Raw genomic sequence first — 16,753 nt, forward strand, 5'->3', positions numbered from 1 at the left:
TAGGAGAGGAAAACAGTGGAAAACTAACTCACTCTTCATTTCCTTAGTTTGCCTCCTCAGTGACACCTAGCTCTCTATGGCAACTAATGGTAGCACTGTTGAGGTTCCTCCCAGCCTTCCTGCTGATCACTTCACCGACAACAGGAGATATGGACAATACAATTTCTAAGTTCTGTGTATTTAACCTTTTAAGTGCTGAGTTACCAGTTGACTGTTTGGTACCTCAGTGCTGAGTTTTTTCATTCGTAAGTAAAACATTTTTTAGAAGCCTCAATTTTTATCTTATCAGTGCAGCGATTAGCTAAAAATGTTTGGAAATGTTGGTTGTTTATAAATCTAATTGCAAATGGAAAATCCTACGCTTATGTTCAGTATTATTTTGAGAGAAAACAAAATTACACGTATGTGCCCATACGTGCATTATCTTCATACAAATTAAAGAGCCCAAAATAATATAATATTATTTCCTAAAATATGTAGGCAGCTAATACATGTAACTTCTTAGAAGTATATAAGTTAATAATAATAATAATAATAATAATAATAATAATAATAATAATAATAATAATAATAATAATAATAATAATAATCGTAATCATATGGCCTCAGCTACTGTGTGCAGACTTTTCAATTTGACTCCATCTGGCTGTCTGCTCGTCAATTTTGACATTCTGTTTTAGTCTAGCCCCACTAGATAGCAGACCAAGCAACCAAAACTCTCTTGGGCGTCTATGGCTGAAATTTAATGAATTTTGTCGGGTAAACACCAAATGTGCCACCAGAGATCTTTTACATGCTGACATTGTATATAAGTTGATATTTTATAATACATTCCAAACCTGGAATGTGGTGATAGTTAAATGTTTTCTACTGGTTGTTTGTGCTGCCGATTTGTGCAACTTTCTGCACCAACTCCACTGGCACAAAAGTTTCTAAAAAAATAAATGATTTTCGGGTTGTCATCAAACATTACTTGACTCTCAGAGCCTGTCACAGTTACCTGAAACTCTGGTGAAGAAAAGTAATCCGTCGCCATGAAATTAGTGATAAATAGCTTTTGTACTTGCAGTGTTTTTCTTCTTTCCTTTAGAAGGAGGCTCTGTTTCTCTCTCGCATACTATATTTTAGGCACTCTCTCTATCACTCTCACTTTAAAAATCACTTAACAATTCCTTAAAATGATCATCTCGATCATCACTTTCCGCTGTGGTTAATAACTGAAAGATTCTGTGATCTGAAATAACATCGCTGCAAGAGCAACTAAATTGTTGTTCTGCCATGTTGGTTTACACCACACCTGAACTGCACAGACATCTACAAAAAGCTCTGTAAGTTACTTCCCGAAGCTGTAATCTCTGATCCCAGTTAGTTCTTCATAATGCCCAACAGATGGCAGAACATATCAGAGATGAAATTCACACTCGAAAGTGAACCGGGAAATGCAAAAAATTAAAATTCTCGTGCATCGTCTATAGGCGGACGTAGCACTGGTGGACCGGCCACGTCAGCCCGTCTATAGGCGGGCGTAGCACTGGTGGACCGGCCACGTCAGCCCGTCTGTAGGCGGACGTAACACTGGTGGACCGGCCACATCAGCCCGTCTATAGGCGGACGTAGCACTGGTGGACCGGCCACGTCAGCCCGTCTGTAGGCGGACATAGCACTGGTGGACCGGCCATGTCAGCCCGTCTATAGGCGGGCGTAGCACTGGTGGACCGGCCACGTCAGCCCGTCTGTAGGCGGGCGTAGCACTCATTGGGTTAAGGATTGGTTTGTTTATGGTGAGCAGAATAGTTTTCAGTATATCTGTACATTTTCCTGATTGTTCAGTGTTATTTTAGAAAATTTTATGTTATATAACTTCTCCTCACTTCAACAATATCCTTGAGCATTAAGATAGGACTCTTTCTACTCATGAAGGTCTCTTTGCTGTCATGATTTTAATTATCCTTGACATGGAAATTTTCTGAGAAACATTAATGAACATTTTAAGCTGATTCATCTAGTAGGAAATAATGCATTGTTAATCCCACTCATATGAAAATTATTTGCCAGATGTGTCTGGAGATTTTGCCAAATATATTAACTTTTCCACAGGACAATTATGAACTTTCATCACATGAGATGCACTTGAAAGAAGAAACGAAATGAGATTTGGCAGAGGTGAACAAATAATAAGCAATCGAACAGCATATACATCACATCATCTGCCAGGTTGTCCTTTTTCTTTGAAATATTACTTGTTCCAGACTCTTCATTTCAGGAGTCCTTATAATGTGACCCACGTATTCCAGCCTTCTCATTTTAATTGTCTTAATGAGCTCAGGTCAAAAGTTCTTTCTTTAGAGTACTTCTCTTGTTTATTATGTTGCAACCACAAGATCAGTGGGTTTAACCCCACTGTCAGCAACCCTTAAGATGTTTTGCTGCTGTTTTCAATTTTTACACCATTCAAATGCTAGGGTTGTACCTTAATTAAGCCCACACCTGTTCCTTTCCCCTCCTGGTCCTTTCCTATCCCATCGTATCCCAAAGACCTATCTCTGTCAGTGCGACATCAAGCAACTTATAAAAATAACACAAGATTTGTAATATTTACTATTGTATCCACATCTTGAAAGTTTACATTCTCTTTTCTCTGGGTAATGATATATATATAGGGCTGTACAGTATTTAGTCCAACAAGTGATAATTTTTTATCAAGTCATGGACATGGTAGGGGAGAGGTAAAGATCCAAAATACTGTAGGCCTATGTCTCTTTGACAGTCAGTCATCTGTGTGAACATAAGGCACAAACAAGTGACAAGTCATTTATGAAGACTAAATATGATGAACACGATGATGGGATGTTGTGAGAAGAGAAAAAAAGGTGTGTGGGGATTATACTTGTCCTCCTAGTTTGTCTTCTCCTATTACTCGCTCTTCCAGAACTGTCATCTATATCCTATTATGAGCTCCGTTTCTTGCTCCTGTTCTTCATTTAATTATCACATGACACATATTCTTGATTTCATTTTTACATCAGTAGAATATATTGATGTTTTCATTTTGCAACTATGAAATTTATATTATCAGCTAGGTCATGTACATATTTATAAACGTTTACTCTAGTATCGGTTTACATTTCTTACCTTGTTTTGCATATTTGTTCCTTACAGCCTACTACTGATGTTAAGGAGGAAATAAGCGTAGATGAACCTACAGTTGGTGAGGTGGTTGTGTGTGTCAAAGAGGAAAAGTAAGTACAGTTTAGTGTAATTAGATTTTGCACCGCTAACCCTCGACAATATGGAATTTACTGTTTATGTGTTCAGTAGTTCCATATTCACAAGTGGTCGAGTGAAGGCCTCAAGAAACCAATATCGTGGATTCAATGCCAGCACAGGTCCATCCTGAATTCTGTCACCTGTATTTCATTCATGGTCCAAAAATCTTGGTTTGATGGTGGCGTGATAGAAAATTCCACAAGTCTAAAACAACTCTGCCCATAATATCTAGTAATTAGCAGGCTATCTAGATGTTACCACTTGGTAGCTGAGTCAGTAAAATGATTTTTAAAATTACCATCACAGATCTGTTCTCCTAATTGTTATAAATGTTCCTGAATGACTATGACCTTGCAACTTGACCAGTCCAGCAAATCAACATTCCGTGATTTAGACATGTGATTATGTCTCCTTCAGATCTCTGTACATCTCTGTATTCTTCTATTGTACCTCATTTTCTTTTGTAAGTGACACTTTGCAAATATCTTCTTTCTGTGATATCAATTGATTTTGTCAAAATTTGCTGAAAACTCAACTGGATTTTCTCACAAGAATTGTTCCTGCTGATGAATCATGTTTCACACATTACGGAATTCATAATTTTCTTAATACTGATATCTGGAATGATGAAAATCTTCATCATGTTCTTCAGCTTAGTTTCTCGTTGAATGTATAGGTAGAAAGCATTGTCAGAATCGATGGTCATTCATACTGCCACTCCATTCAACAGGCCAACAGGACCTGCAGTTCCTAATTGAAATGATGACAGAGATTCTGAATGACATTCCTCTGCACATACAAAAGGGTATCTTGATTGTATGACACTCGCACTTCTCTGTCATGCAGGAGTACTTAGACACATTTTTTTCAGATGATTGAATTGGCTGAAGTCATCTATTTCAGTGGGTGGAATGAAGCGTTGAAGTAAATCCCTTTGTTTTTTATTTCTTTGGGGCCTGCTGAGTGGCTCAGACAGTTCAGGTGCTAGCCTTCTGATCCGAAATTGGCAGGCTTGATTCTGACTGAGTTTGGTGATATTTGAATTTGCTCAAATAAGTCAGCCTCATATTGGTAGATTTATTGGCAGATAAAGGAAGTCCTGCAGGACTAAATTCTGGTACCTCGGCATCGCCAAAATCTGTAAAAGTAGTTAGTGGGACGTATGGCCTATCTGCTACTTCTCTAGACTATGCTGTTTTCTAATTCAAAATCACCAAACTGTATTTTGTCCTAAATGTTTTATCTTTCGGGATGTGTTGGAACAGCAGTGAAAGTACCCATTTCACTCCTTCCCCAATGGTGACTCTGACGTGATACTGGTGAGTCTCAGTCTGGTTATTATAGGTCTATTATCGTAACGGAAGGAATGGAGGCAGTACTTAAGAAACGTAAAGTGGTGAGAGCAAGTTTTACTAAAACTTACGACAGTTTTACACAAGAAATAGATTCTGAGAATCCGTATGAGGAAATAGTGCAATCAAAGTTTTCTACGTTAGATAGGTTATGTGGCGATCTTAATAAACTAGACGATCAAATGGCCACAGTGATGTTCGATGATGAAAAGGCTGACTTTGAAACAGAATATAACACTGCAGAAGCAAATAGAGAAACAATGGATGGTGTTAAGGTGAAAGTGGAAACTTTTGTTACAAAATGCGCTCAAGTAGAACTAGTCAATGATGCCCAGTCAGTTAGTTCATCCCTAATCTGAAGCAGGAGGAAACTTAAACTTCCTAAAATAGTGCTGAAACAATTTAGTGGAAATGTGAAAGACTTTTTGGGTTTTTAGAATCAGTTTAAAAGAATTGATGAAGACAGGGATATGGAAGGTGCAGATAAATTTCAGTTTGTTTCAGGCTACAGTAGAAGGTTCACTAGCAAGAGAGATTGTAGAGAGTTTCCCCGTTTCTGCTGAAAATGATAACAAAGCTCTTGAAAGCTGAAAAAATAGATTCGGTAAGGGAGAATTGTCAACCGAATATTACGTGAGAGAGCTACTAGGAGTGATGATAAAAAATGTAACAGAGACCCAAGCCAGGCTTGAAATAGCTCATCTTTACGATAAGTTAGACGCACACCTGAGATCATTGGAATCAATTGGGATGACATCAGATAAATACGCAGCAATGCTATTTCCACTTGTGGAATCCTGTATTCCAGAAGATCTACTTCGCGTGTGGTTAAGGAACCCTGTAGCAGTTGAACAAGAGAACGAAGAAGGTATTTATGAAGACCGATTGAAATATCTTTTAGCATTCGTGGGGTGTGAAGCTGAGGGTGATGAACGAATAGCACTACAAAAGCTGGCTTCAAAGTTCATGGAGATATTAAGCAACAGGAGAACAACGGAGAGCAAGTTGACGACAATGATGTTACGATTACTGCAGCAGATGGTGAGAAGAAGAAGAGTCCTGTTCTGCGATAAAACTCATGACAGTAAGGATTGTTTCCATGCCCGAAAATTATCCCCTAGCCCCAAACAAGACTTGGTGAGAAAAGGGAGAACATGATCATCATCATTAGTCGTTGTGCTCATTACTGAGCATCGTGACCTCATAACTCCATTTACGTATTTCAACCTTGACAAGATGTCTCCATCCCGAGCGGTTTTCACATTTCGTTAATATGATCTGAAGTGGTAGCCCAGTGATCTTCTTTGCCTGATCTATCCACCAGCTTGCTGTTCTTCCTCGTGGTCTACTGCCTTCAATTTTGCCTTGTAAAATTACCTTTTCAAAGTTCTCTCTGTCTCATCTTAGAATGTGGCCAAGGAACTGGAGGTAACGCTCACTCACACGGGAAGATAGGCGTTTCTTGATGCAGAGTTCGTCCAGAATGGAAACATTAGTTCTTCTTTCTGTCCAGGGTACATGTACCATTCTCCGCCAACACCACATCTCAAAGGCATCAATGCGTTTTTTGTCTTTAGCATTCACTGTCCAGGTCTCACAGCCACACAAAAAGACGGAGAACACTAGTGATTCTACCAAGCGCATCTTCGTGGCTTTTGATATTGCCCGGTTCTGCCAGACCTTAGTAAGTTGAACCATTGGAGCACGACCTAAGAGCTCTTTATCTCAGCTTCCCATGTCATTGATGACAGACCCCAAGTATACAAATTCCCTAACTATATCCAGGTCCTTTAGGCATCCTGTAAGTTGGATTTGACCTTGCCGATCAACTACCATTAGTTTGGTCTGTTTGATATTTATCTCTAGACCATACTGAAGACTAGTATTCTTCACCCTTGTAAGCAGGTCATGAAGTTCCTCTTCACTACCAGCGATGAGGGAAGTGTCATCTGCAAAGTGCAGGTTATTAATTTTTCTGCACCAAGCTCGATAGCTGCAGTCGCTTAAGTGCGGCCAGTATCCAGTATTCGGGAGATAGGAGGGTCGAACCCCACTATTGGCAGCCCTGAAGATAGTTTTCCGTGGTTTCCAGTTTTCACACCAGGCAAATGCTGAGGTCTACTTTAATTAAAGCCACGGCCACTTCCTTCCCACTCCTAGCCCTTTCCTGTACCATCGTTGCCATAAAACCTATCTGTGTCGGTGTGACGTAAAGCAACTAGCAAAAAAAAATTTCTGCCACCAATTGAGATTCCACCATTCCAGCCATTGAGAGCTCTTTTGATGACATACTCTGCATAGATGTTGTAGAGTTGAGGTGATAATATACAACCTTGCCTTACTCCATTTGTCACATTGAAAATGCCTGAGAGATCACCATCCACCTTTATGGTTGCTGCATGGTTTTTATACAGACTTTTCAGTAACGATATTAAGTGCAGTGGAACCCCAAATTCCTTTAGCACCTGCCACAACTTGTCCCACATAACACAATCAAGGGTCTTTTTGTAGTCCAGGAAGCAAATAAAGGCAGGGACACAAAACTCGCGACATTTCTCAGTTATCTGTCTCATGTTCAGGATAGATTCTCGTGTTCCTTTACCTGCAACAAAGCCTGCTTGTTCTGCGGATATCTGAGGTTGCTGGAATGGTTTTAGGCAATGATTTATTATGTAGAGCAGAACTTTGCTTCCTTGGGATATTAATGCGATAGTACAATCCCTTATAGACCCCTTTTTATGAAGAGGGATTAGTATTTATGTCCTGTCCTTGGGCCATTCATGAGTTTTCCACACCATATTGCATACCGAATGTAAAACACACATTCCCTCCTCCCCCATCACTTTCAGCATTTACCATCCATACCTGGGGCTTTGTTGTTCTTCAAGTGATTGACAGCATTCACAATTTCAGTGAATAAAATATCAGGTTCTTTGTCATACCTCATAGAAATTTCCTGTTCGGCAGAATTATTTTCTTTGCAATACATCATTTCACAGTATTGTTATGCATGTTTAAAACATGGTCATCAAGCAAAGGACTGCAAGCAGAGAGTAAGTTGCATAATCTGCTCCAAAAGACATTTTACAATCATGTCTCCAAATCTAGAAAATTCACGGAAAAATTTATCTGTAGAAGAGAGAAAGGATGAAGGCGGCAAAACATGTTTATCTAGTCAGTGTACCTCAGAGGTATTTCTTCAAACACTCATGGTAAATCTCATTACAAATGGAAGAAAGCAAGAAGTGAGGGTACTAATTGACTCACGTTCACAACAATTGTATATCCAGAAGGAGATTGCAGAAGAAATGAGTTGTTGACATGTAAACACTGAGATGGTAAAACACGTCCTCTTTGATGTAAGCCCAACCAAGAAAATGGAGCACCGATGTTAGAGCATCTGCTTAGAAAGCTTGGAAGGAAACTACACTAGCAACGTTGACATTCTAGACCAGCCCATAATATTTGTATCCACATCTCGACTCTCGTCTACCCCAGCTTTGTTGAAAGAGCTGAACCAACGTGGAATCAAAATAAGGGATGTCGGAAATGGACAGCCAGCGATTGGGATACTGTTAGGAGCGGACGCTATGGCAATGCTTTACACTGGAAAAATTGAAGAAATAGAATATGGACTCACAGCAGTGGAAACTCAACTAGGATGGGTTGTGATGGGACAAATGGAAAGAGGGCTTGGGCAACCTAAGGATGCCGTGATGTTAACCACCATGCTGACACAAACCAATAATTTACCAGATGCAACAGGATGAGATGTTCCTAGCATCAATTTTTTTAGTGCTCCCTGGTGTTCAGAAACTCCATCATCAAGAGTGTTTGTGTTTTGTAGTTTGCTTACTCACTCAACATTCAGTTGTTTATTGATAATTCTGGAGTTTTTAACACTGTGATTAAATTGATCCACCAGTGATTTGGTTTGATAACAAAACTTTATCAATTTGTCAAATGCAATTTGATATTATTGTTTTCATTACTTTCCTGTTGACTGTCCACTTTTACAATCATTTAAGAAAGGCTAGGAAAACAACAGATAGGGAACCTGCCACCTGGGTGACTGCCTTAAATGCATATCAGTATTGATTGATTGATTGATTGATTGATTGATTGATTGATTGATTGATTGATTGATTGATTGATTGATTGATTGATTGATTGATTGATTGATTGATTGATTGATTGATTGATTGATTGATTGATTGATTGATTGATCGATTGATCGATTGATCGATTGATTGATTGTCCTAGTATCTTGAAGCAGTGTGTTATTGAGTGTCCCATGTAAGTGAGGAGATCTGCTTCAGGTGACTTAAGGGAGTGTGTTAGATAGCAGAGATGATTATTTTAGTGATAGTGGTCTAGTTCCCAATAGAAAAGAAACTAGTTAGGCCTTCATAGGATATTTATAATGACAGTCATGGCAGAAGACTTGCTGTGAAAATTGAGTGGGAATGTAATGTCAGGGCAATTCATTGTAGTGTATATCCTGGGGCTACTAATTCTGTGACAATGGCAGGTCATTAGGAGGAATATTAAACACGTGAAATCAAGTTTGTCCCTTTTAGATTCAACAAACTTTTTAATTACTAAATTGCCCCATAGGCATGATCTTCCAGAATGGTTTTGTGTGAATAAGGAAATGAGCAAAACTCACAATTTTTTATTTTATGTAAGAACGTTAATATTAAGGCATTGTATGCATATGTGTAACTGGGATAGAAATTTCTTGGTGAGGGAACTGTGTGCATGTATTAAAGAGTTTATGGTACCACAGAATTTAATTGCACTTCTATACTCTCAAAGACTAATTGAAGGCACTGAAAGGAGTACAGGAGAAGAGAACCATGGAATTCAGGAAGCGTTAGGAATTTTAAGTTATCCAATTGCAGTTTAAAGGGGGAAAGGGGTTCTGAGATTGCTCTTGCTAAACTGTCAAAGTAGTAAATAAGCAATGAAAGTTCAGTATTTTGATGAAATCTGATGAGATTGATGTCATAGGAGTGGAATCGTAGATCATGGCTGAGATTAGGCATGGTCATAGGGAAATATTTTTAGAGGTTTATACTGTCTGTCACAGAGACCAAGGATATTTGATATTGGAGATGGATGTTTATTCTGGCAAGGGAAACTTATTGCTGACATGAATGGCTTAGTGATGAAAGGTATGAAATATTAACGATGAAATTAATTTGTGATGATATGAAGGATGTGGGAATTATAAAAACATATAGGCCTGGAAGATAGGAAAGAGACATGGAAATATTTGGGAAACAGATAGATTATACTCATAAAACAATAATAATGATAGGAAAATAATTAGGAGAGATCTAAACTTGCTTGAAGTTGAATGGAATGGAGCTGCATGTGAAGTTACCTAAGTATGGATTGTCCATTATTGAAATATGCAAACAGTGTTTGGAAATCTCACCAGGAATACCTAGTTAAAGAAATAGATGGTGCACAGAGAAAAGTGGCAAGATTTTTAATGGGATTTCAGGAGAAAATGTAATGCATCAGAAAAATTAGGTAAACTTTGTGGGAAGATTTAAGAGAAGAGAGGGCACTACTGTTAAAGAATTGCATAGATACTATACAGGAGAGTAGGGGAGTGGGAGTAATATCCAAGAGAATATTCATTTGATAAATATGTTGGCATGGCTCAACACAACTATAAAACTACATGGGGTTTCAGCAAAAGTGATTGAGGTAAATTTTCATTCATGGGAAGGGCATGAATATGTGGAAGAGTTTACCAGTATAAATGTTTGATTTTTTCAGAAAACTGTGCAGATATTCGAGAAATGAATAAACTGTAATGGAGAAATGAAATGAAATATTTAATGGCACCCAACCTGTGCATGTTATACGTATAAAGAATATTTGTGAAAAAATTAATTCCATCGCTTTGTCTATGGAGATTGAACAGCTGAAATAGGGGGCTCGCAATTGGAGGGAAGTACTGTGACATATTTGAGGGCCCTTCTGCCTGTACAGTAGCAATAAAAGCCGTTCTGGAACTGTGGAATGGGGTGGAAAAAATTGCTCTCATTAAGACACAGCAGGTGTGATGCATGATATGTACTAACATGGGAAACAAAATAACGCATTTTAAATCGTATAGCCATTGTATAGTATTAATTGATGTGATTGTACATACTGTATATGAGTTCATAATGTGTAAGTGCAGTTGGTATTTAGAAAAAAATATTGTATAAACACATATTATTAGGAATGGGCTGTGTGTTTAATAGAAAAACTTTACTGTAAGTTGTATACTGCTATATTTTAGGAAGCTTTCTCCTTTTCTAAATTTAAAAATTGAAGCTTGATAATGATGTATTTTTGTGTATATTTGACTCCGAGGTAAATGAGGTAATTTTGATTTATTCTGAATGGATCAACTTGCATGAGCATGTAAGTCTGTGTTTTGATGTTTGTTAGCTGTAACATTTTTTGGCCACTATTTGAATACATTGTAGAGAGAACAGAGAAAAAGAGACAGCCTTAGCGGGTGTAGCTGTTCTATGGCTGTATGTTCTTGGTAAGCCAGTCTTATTGTTTAGTTTTTCCATTGGGCTTTGCCTTCGGTACCATTTCTTACACTGAGTAAGTCCATAGCTTTGTACAACATCCGAATGTATGCTTTCAAGACAACCTCATTTTTATGTAGCATCTGCCTACACTTGGTTGTGTAAGGCTGTTTAGATTCTTGTGACAGAATTGCCTTATAATTTGTAAAGAAATATTTTGGTAATTTTTAGTGAGTTTGCTTGTGGATTCTGTTTTGATCCTGTTGTCTTACGTTTGGTTCTTTTTATTCTAGGGTTCCTATGGATACAGGTGATAGTAGCTTCAGGATATTGGAGAAAGGAAGTTATCTGAAGAGTGATTTGCCACCTCATAATGGACCTGACATACTGCTCATGTCATGGTCTGGGGAAAGGCCAATCCAACCTGTGAGCGAGTTGATGCTCTGTTGTAATAAATGTGGTAGGAAATTTTTGCAGAAATCTCGCTTTCGGAATCACCTCTTCATTCATACTAGAGAGCATTACTACTGCTGTAGCGAATGTGGAAAAAGGTTTCGTAGGAAGGATCATATGATCAAGCATTTCCAAACCCATACCGAAGAGCGTCCGCACGGCTGTAGTGAATGTGGTAAAAGGTTTCGAGCGAAACAGGGGCTACTTTATCATCTCAACACACACGCTGGAGAGCGTCCGCACTGTTGTAATCAATGTCGTAAAGTATTTCATACGAAAATCGCACTAAGAAATCACCACGTGACGCATACTGGACGGAGGCCGCTATATTGTAGGCAATGTGGCAAAGCGTTTCTTAGGAAGTCGCCTTAACAAAACACATTCTTATACATTCCGGAGAACATCCACATTCCTGTAGCCGGTGTGGTGCGAAGTTCCGCGAAAAACGCAACCTAAACAGACACTTGCTCTCACATACTGGGGAACGGTCCTACTCTTGTAAACAATGTGGTAGAAAATTTGACGTAAAAAGCCGCGCTCGTTTATCACCATGGAACTCATACTGGAGTTCGTCAGCACGAATGTATTGAATGTTTTAAAAGATTCCGTGAAAATAGCGCTCTTAGAACACACATGCTCACTCATAGTCGAGAACTTCCATTTGGCTGTAATGAGTGTGGTATGAGGTTTCGTCAAAAAGTCCACTTAAAAACGTACATGCTCACTCACGGTGCAGAGCCTCCGCACGGCTGTAGCCAATGTGGTAAGAGGTTTCGTATGAAGGGCACGCTAATTAAACACCTGCGTACACATTCCTAATAGTGTCCGTACTGATTGGATGACTATGGTGATTTGTTATCCCTTAAGTGTATTTTAAGTGTAGAAGAATAGCACAGAGTGTAATTTTGAAAGGTACTCATACCTGCAGTGTGCTGACATTATTGCAATGATTGTGGAAAAATGTTTTTGTAACTAGACGGCGATTAATAAACAGCTGTTTACAAATACTGGAGGGCTCTAACGCTCTTGTCATAAACCTTGAAGTGCACTTTTCCTTGATTACAAATTTCGAAGAAACACGTTCACTTATACTTCATAGCACCCGCACTTGTAAAAATATGTTGGTAGTAACTTTTAATCAGAAAACTAATCTGCCAACGCACCTGCTCATTTATACCGGAAAGAACTCGCTCTTGGCACGAATGAGGTGCGAGCTTTAGTGGAAATGATTGTCTTAGATACATCAGGTCTGTCATTCCACGCTACGGCTATGCTGTTGGTATCCGTGTGAAGATAAATTTGCTCAAGCTTGTATTAAATTACATATGCTGACTACAGTAGAACGGGGACATACTTCTAACGAATTGCGTAAACTTTATCACAGTGTCGTTCCGAAATTGGTGATAGGCTCTAATACACTGCTGTAACGAGAGAGTAATAATTTCTCACGCACCTCTCCTCACACACTGATGTAACTAATGTGATAAGAGATTTTTAAGGCTAATTTTATTAAATATCTGCTCTCCCAGTCTCCTGCATAACTAGTTTTGTGTAGGAGGTGGGGTGGTACTATTTCTTCGATGTCTTAAGGAAACCATAGCCGCTAACACTGCAGAACCAACACACCATTATAATGCATGAGTTAAAACGTTTTCCCCCATGTCTCGTCTTCCATTATACCTTGTATCTCACTCTAGTGAATAGCTAACTTAATGAAGTGTATCATCCGTTGTTGTTTTTGGAACTATGCCCCCGGGTAACACAGATTAATACATTACGCATAATGCCCATGGTACCGGGTGGTACACCCCCACGCCGCTAAGTCAAACTTTGCGCCAGTTGAAACTCCTCTACTGGAGGAAGTCTGAACTTTATCTACTGTGTTAATTTTCAAGTTTCTCAGAAGATGTCACCACTTGGAAATTTTGAAGTTTCTGAACTGGGTCGTTTTCGATGTATTTTTGTTTTGCCTGTAGTAAGAAGTGCGGACATTCTCTTCCAGATGGCACTACTGAAGAACTACAATTGTGCACCCTAGTGCGAAGTGAAAGAACTATGTTTTTGGAGAAATTTTGAATTCATAAGTTTGTTCTTTGCTAAATTTCTTTCTGTTATTGTTTAAGTTGGCAATATTAACCCTTTCTTTCTGCCAGTTTTGAAACTGGCCAATCATAATTTTCTGTAATTAATTTTCCACCAATAAGGTGTTTCTTCCTCATCTAGTGTAGGGGTTTTCGTCGTTAACCAATAAAATTTTTGTGGGAGGGTGTTCTCATTCCTGAAACGCCTCGAACTTTCCACGAGGGTATATAAACTGCTGATTTTCGGGTCTGCGCGCCACTTCAGTAACATCTATCAGTGCGTAAAGTACGTAGCAGGGGGCGGGAAGCGCCTCTTTCTTCGGGCAGCAGCTCAGCCACCAGGTAATGGCCGTTTAATAACTTCTTTTCTTGTCAGCTCAGCAGTTTAACTCTCGGGGCAGGTCCGAAGACTTTTCGTCATGTAACTTTTCCCCTAAAATGTAAAGACACTTGGTATCAATTTTATCTTTTTAAACTACATATTGGGATGGAGAGTGCTTAACCCTCTCGAGCTCCCACTCATATTGCATTGAGGTGAACAAATTTTCTCAACCCTTTCTTCCTTAACGTAATGTAAATTGTCTCCTTCTATAAGTCACCTCTTTAGTATGGGATTAGCCCTTGTATTAGAGGCCCAGTGCCAAGTAGGTTTTAATAAAGCGTATTTGGAGTGCAGTTTCGCCTCCTCTCAAGTTGGTATCGTGGAGGCCATGTAATATTTCTGTTTCTTCACTGAATAGGCCTCAGTAGGTTGGGTATTTTTACCCCTGTTTTCATGTCCTTGGAGGACAACTTGAATGTGGAGTTTGGTGTGGCCTTTGATAGGCTTAAATTTTGAGAGCGAGTTGCTCTTTCTTGAAAATTGAGTTGTTGTATGCTTCGAGGAGGCTTCACCGTGTAAAGAGGAGCAAGTGCTCCTAGGCATGATTGGGGTCTTCTGCCCCTTTGTTGATTCTGTATATCGTAAGGTTGGGCTTATAGCTCAAAATTGTGTGTCTGGCTCTCGGAGCCCAAATCCTGTAATCACTGTAATTGTACATTTTCGAATTGTGTTTCGGCTACTGAGTACCTGTTCAATTTGTTAGTTCTTATTCTTGAAAAGAAAATATAACCTTGTTAAATTTTAAATTAACTTAAATTTCGTAGATTGAGACCTGTTCATCCCAGCACCTTCTTTCACCTCTGCACATCCACAAAACTCCGTAACAAATACATTACCGATAATGCCCATGGTATGTTTGAACGTTATTTTCAGGAATTATTAATCTTAAAAAAGGATTGTTCTACAGTGGCTAAACCCTGTATTCTTCGTGCAAATATGTTCTAAGTCCAAAGATTCAGCTAGTTTGAAGATTGTTAACTCACTGTGTGCCAAGGCCAGTGTAAACATTCTCGGCAGTACAATCGTTCGTGTTAACAGTCCTCTAAGTCCTATGGATTGCTGGGGTGATGTGCAGGCTTCCTGACCCCAGTGTGTCACGTTCGATCCTGGCCCAGTTAAGTGTTTTTTGGAGGTACTCAGATACGTGAGCCTTGTACCAGTGGATTTAATGACACCAAGAAAGTCCTGGTGGGTTAAGTTCCGGCACTTTGGCATCACGTAGAACTGTAAAAATCAGTTGGTGAGACCTAAACCCAATGACATAATTAGTATTATTTTTTTGCTAGTGGTTTTACGTCGCTCCGACACGGATAGGTCTTATGGCAACGATAGGAAAGGCCTAGGAGTTGACAGGAAGCGGCCGTGGCTTTAATTAAGGTACAGCCTGGTGCGAAAATGGGAAACCACGAAAAACCATCTTCAGGGCTGCCGACAGTGGGATTCGAACCCACTGTCTCCCGGATGCAAGCTCACAGCCGCGCGCCTCTGAACGCATGGCCAGCTCGCCCGGTAGTATTATTATTAACCATGAAATTATCATGCCTTAGATCACCTCAAAAAGGCCTTGAAAGGTCGATGCTTCATGTCGGAGGGAGTTGTGCAGGAGGTGGTTACACAGGAGGATACGGTGTTTTACCACACGCGGATCTTCAAAGTGGTCTGTCGCAGGGGTGAGTACCTGTATCATCAGAACTCGCAACTGTACGTCCGTCGACCGGAAAATTTTTGATCGCTCTTTAATTTCAACTTGTATAAGAGATATAGATTTGAGGTTATTTTTCTCTGGTAAATGACGAAAGTTTTACTTCAGTACAATTTAGATGTTCTGTATTATTGCTCTATCCGCACTGAATTGACCGCTTGGTGTTGGGCGCTGATACAAGTTACCACGTCAACCTGTAGGCACTTGGCTTAAAGTTGACTTGTAATACACCGAACATTACAGTGAAAACTCACAAGTTATTTATGATTCCGCTGCAATTGCAGTCCTATAGTCCCTGAGTAAATTCCAGGCATATCAGTAATACCAGTTTCTTGTGGAAATATGGTGGCCAAAATTAGAAACGACATGAAAAATCAAACGAAAGTATTTATTAGAACGAAAATTGCCCAGCATTTTCCTCGCCCAGCGCAGCCTGCGCATACTAGAAGCATATGAGATAACGCTGACTTGCATTATGCAGAGCATAACAGTGGAATCATGGAAGACAATTGTTCATTAAGTTCTGAATATTCGGCTGCCATTAGAGTGACACAACGACTGTGTTCAGATAATTTGTATTGGAGAAAGGCATTAGCGGAATTTCCCCCCAAGCTCTAACGCAACAGTAGTTTTTCTCCGATAATGTACGTATGTTCTTAGTTGTACATCATAATTCCACACTACGATGGAGAAGATTCCAGTGACACAGACATAAATTCGAGGATCATGTGGACAAGATCCGTAAGAATGAAACGTAGGCGTACATTATTGAGCCATTTCTTGTACTTGCAATTCCTCTGTACGGCGGTGCGGAGTTCACTACACCTGTCGTGGGCCTCCGAAGTCACTGCCTTAACGATCATGACCACCCGGGAGTTGAAAAACCAAAGATGCAAACTCAGGGTCAAATCCTTACAGATTGTGACTCTAAGGAGAAATATAAAGTTTACTCCTGGAAACTTGTGCGAGGA

At 39.4% G+C, this 16,753-nt stretch overlaps 1 protein-coding gene across 1 annotated transcript in view; it reads left to right on the forward strand.

Moving 5' to 3' along the window:
• LOC137501077 (gastrula zinc finger protein XlCGF17.1-like) overlaps nt 1-12,592 on the forward strand; it is an 86,942-nt gene extending 74,350 nt beyond the window's left edge. Inside the window, exons 4-5 of the mRNA XM_068227993.1 lie at nt 3,160-3,239; nt 11,458-12,592. Of these exons, the coding sequence (XP_068084094.1) occupies nt 3,160-3,239; nt 11,458-11,989 (612 nt within the window). The 3' untranslated portion in view covers nt 11,990-12,592. The remainder of the gene's footprint in view (nt 1-3,159; nt 3,240-11,457) is intronic.
• The last annotated feature ends 4,161 nt before the right edge of the window (nt 12,593-16,753 follow it).

Source organism: Anabrus simplex, chromosome 5 (assembly GCF_040414725.1).
Source record: "Anabrus simplex isolate iqAnaSimp1 chromosome 5, ASM4041472v1, whole genome shotgun sequence".
Lineage (NCBI taxonomy): Eukaryota > Metazoa > Arthropoda > Insecta > Orthoptera > Tettigoniidae > Anabrus > Anabrus simplex.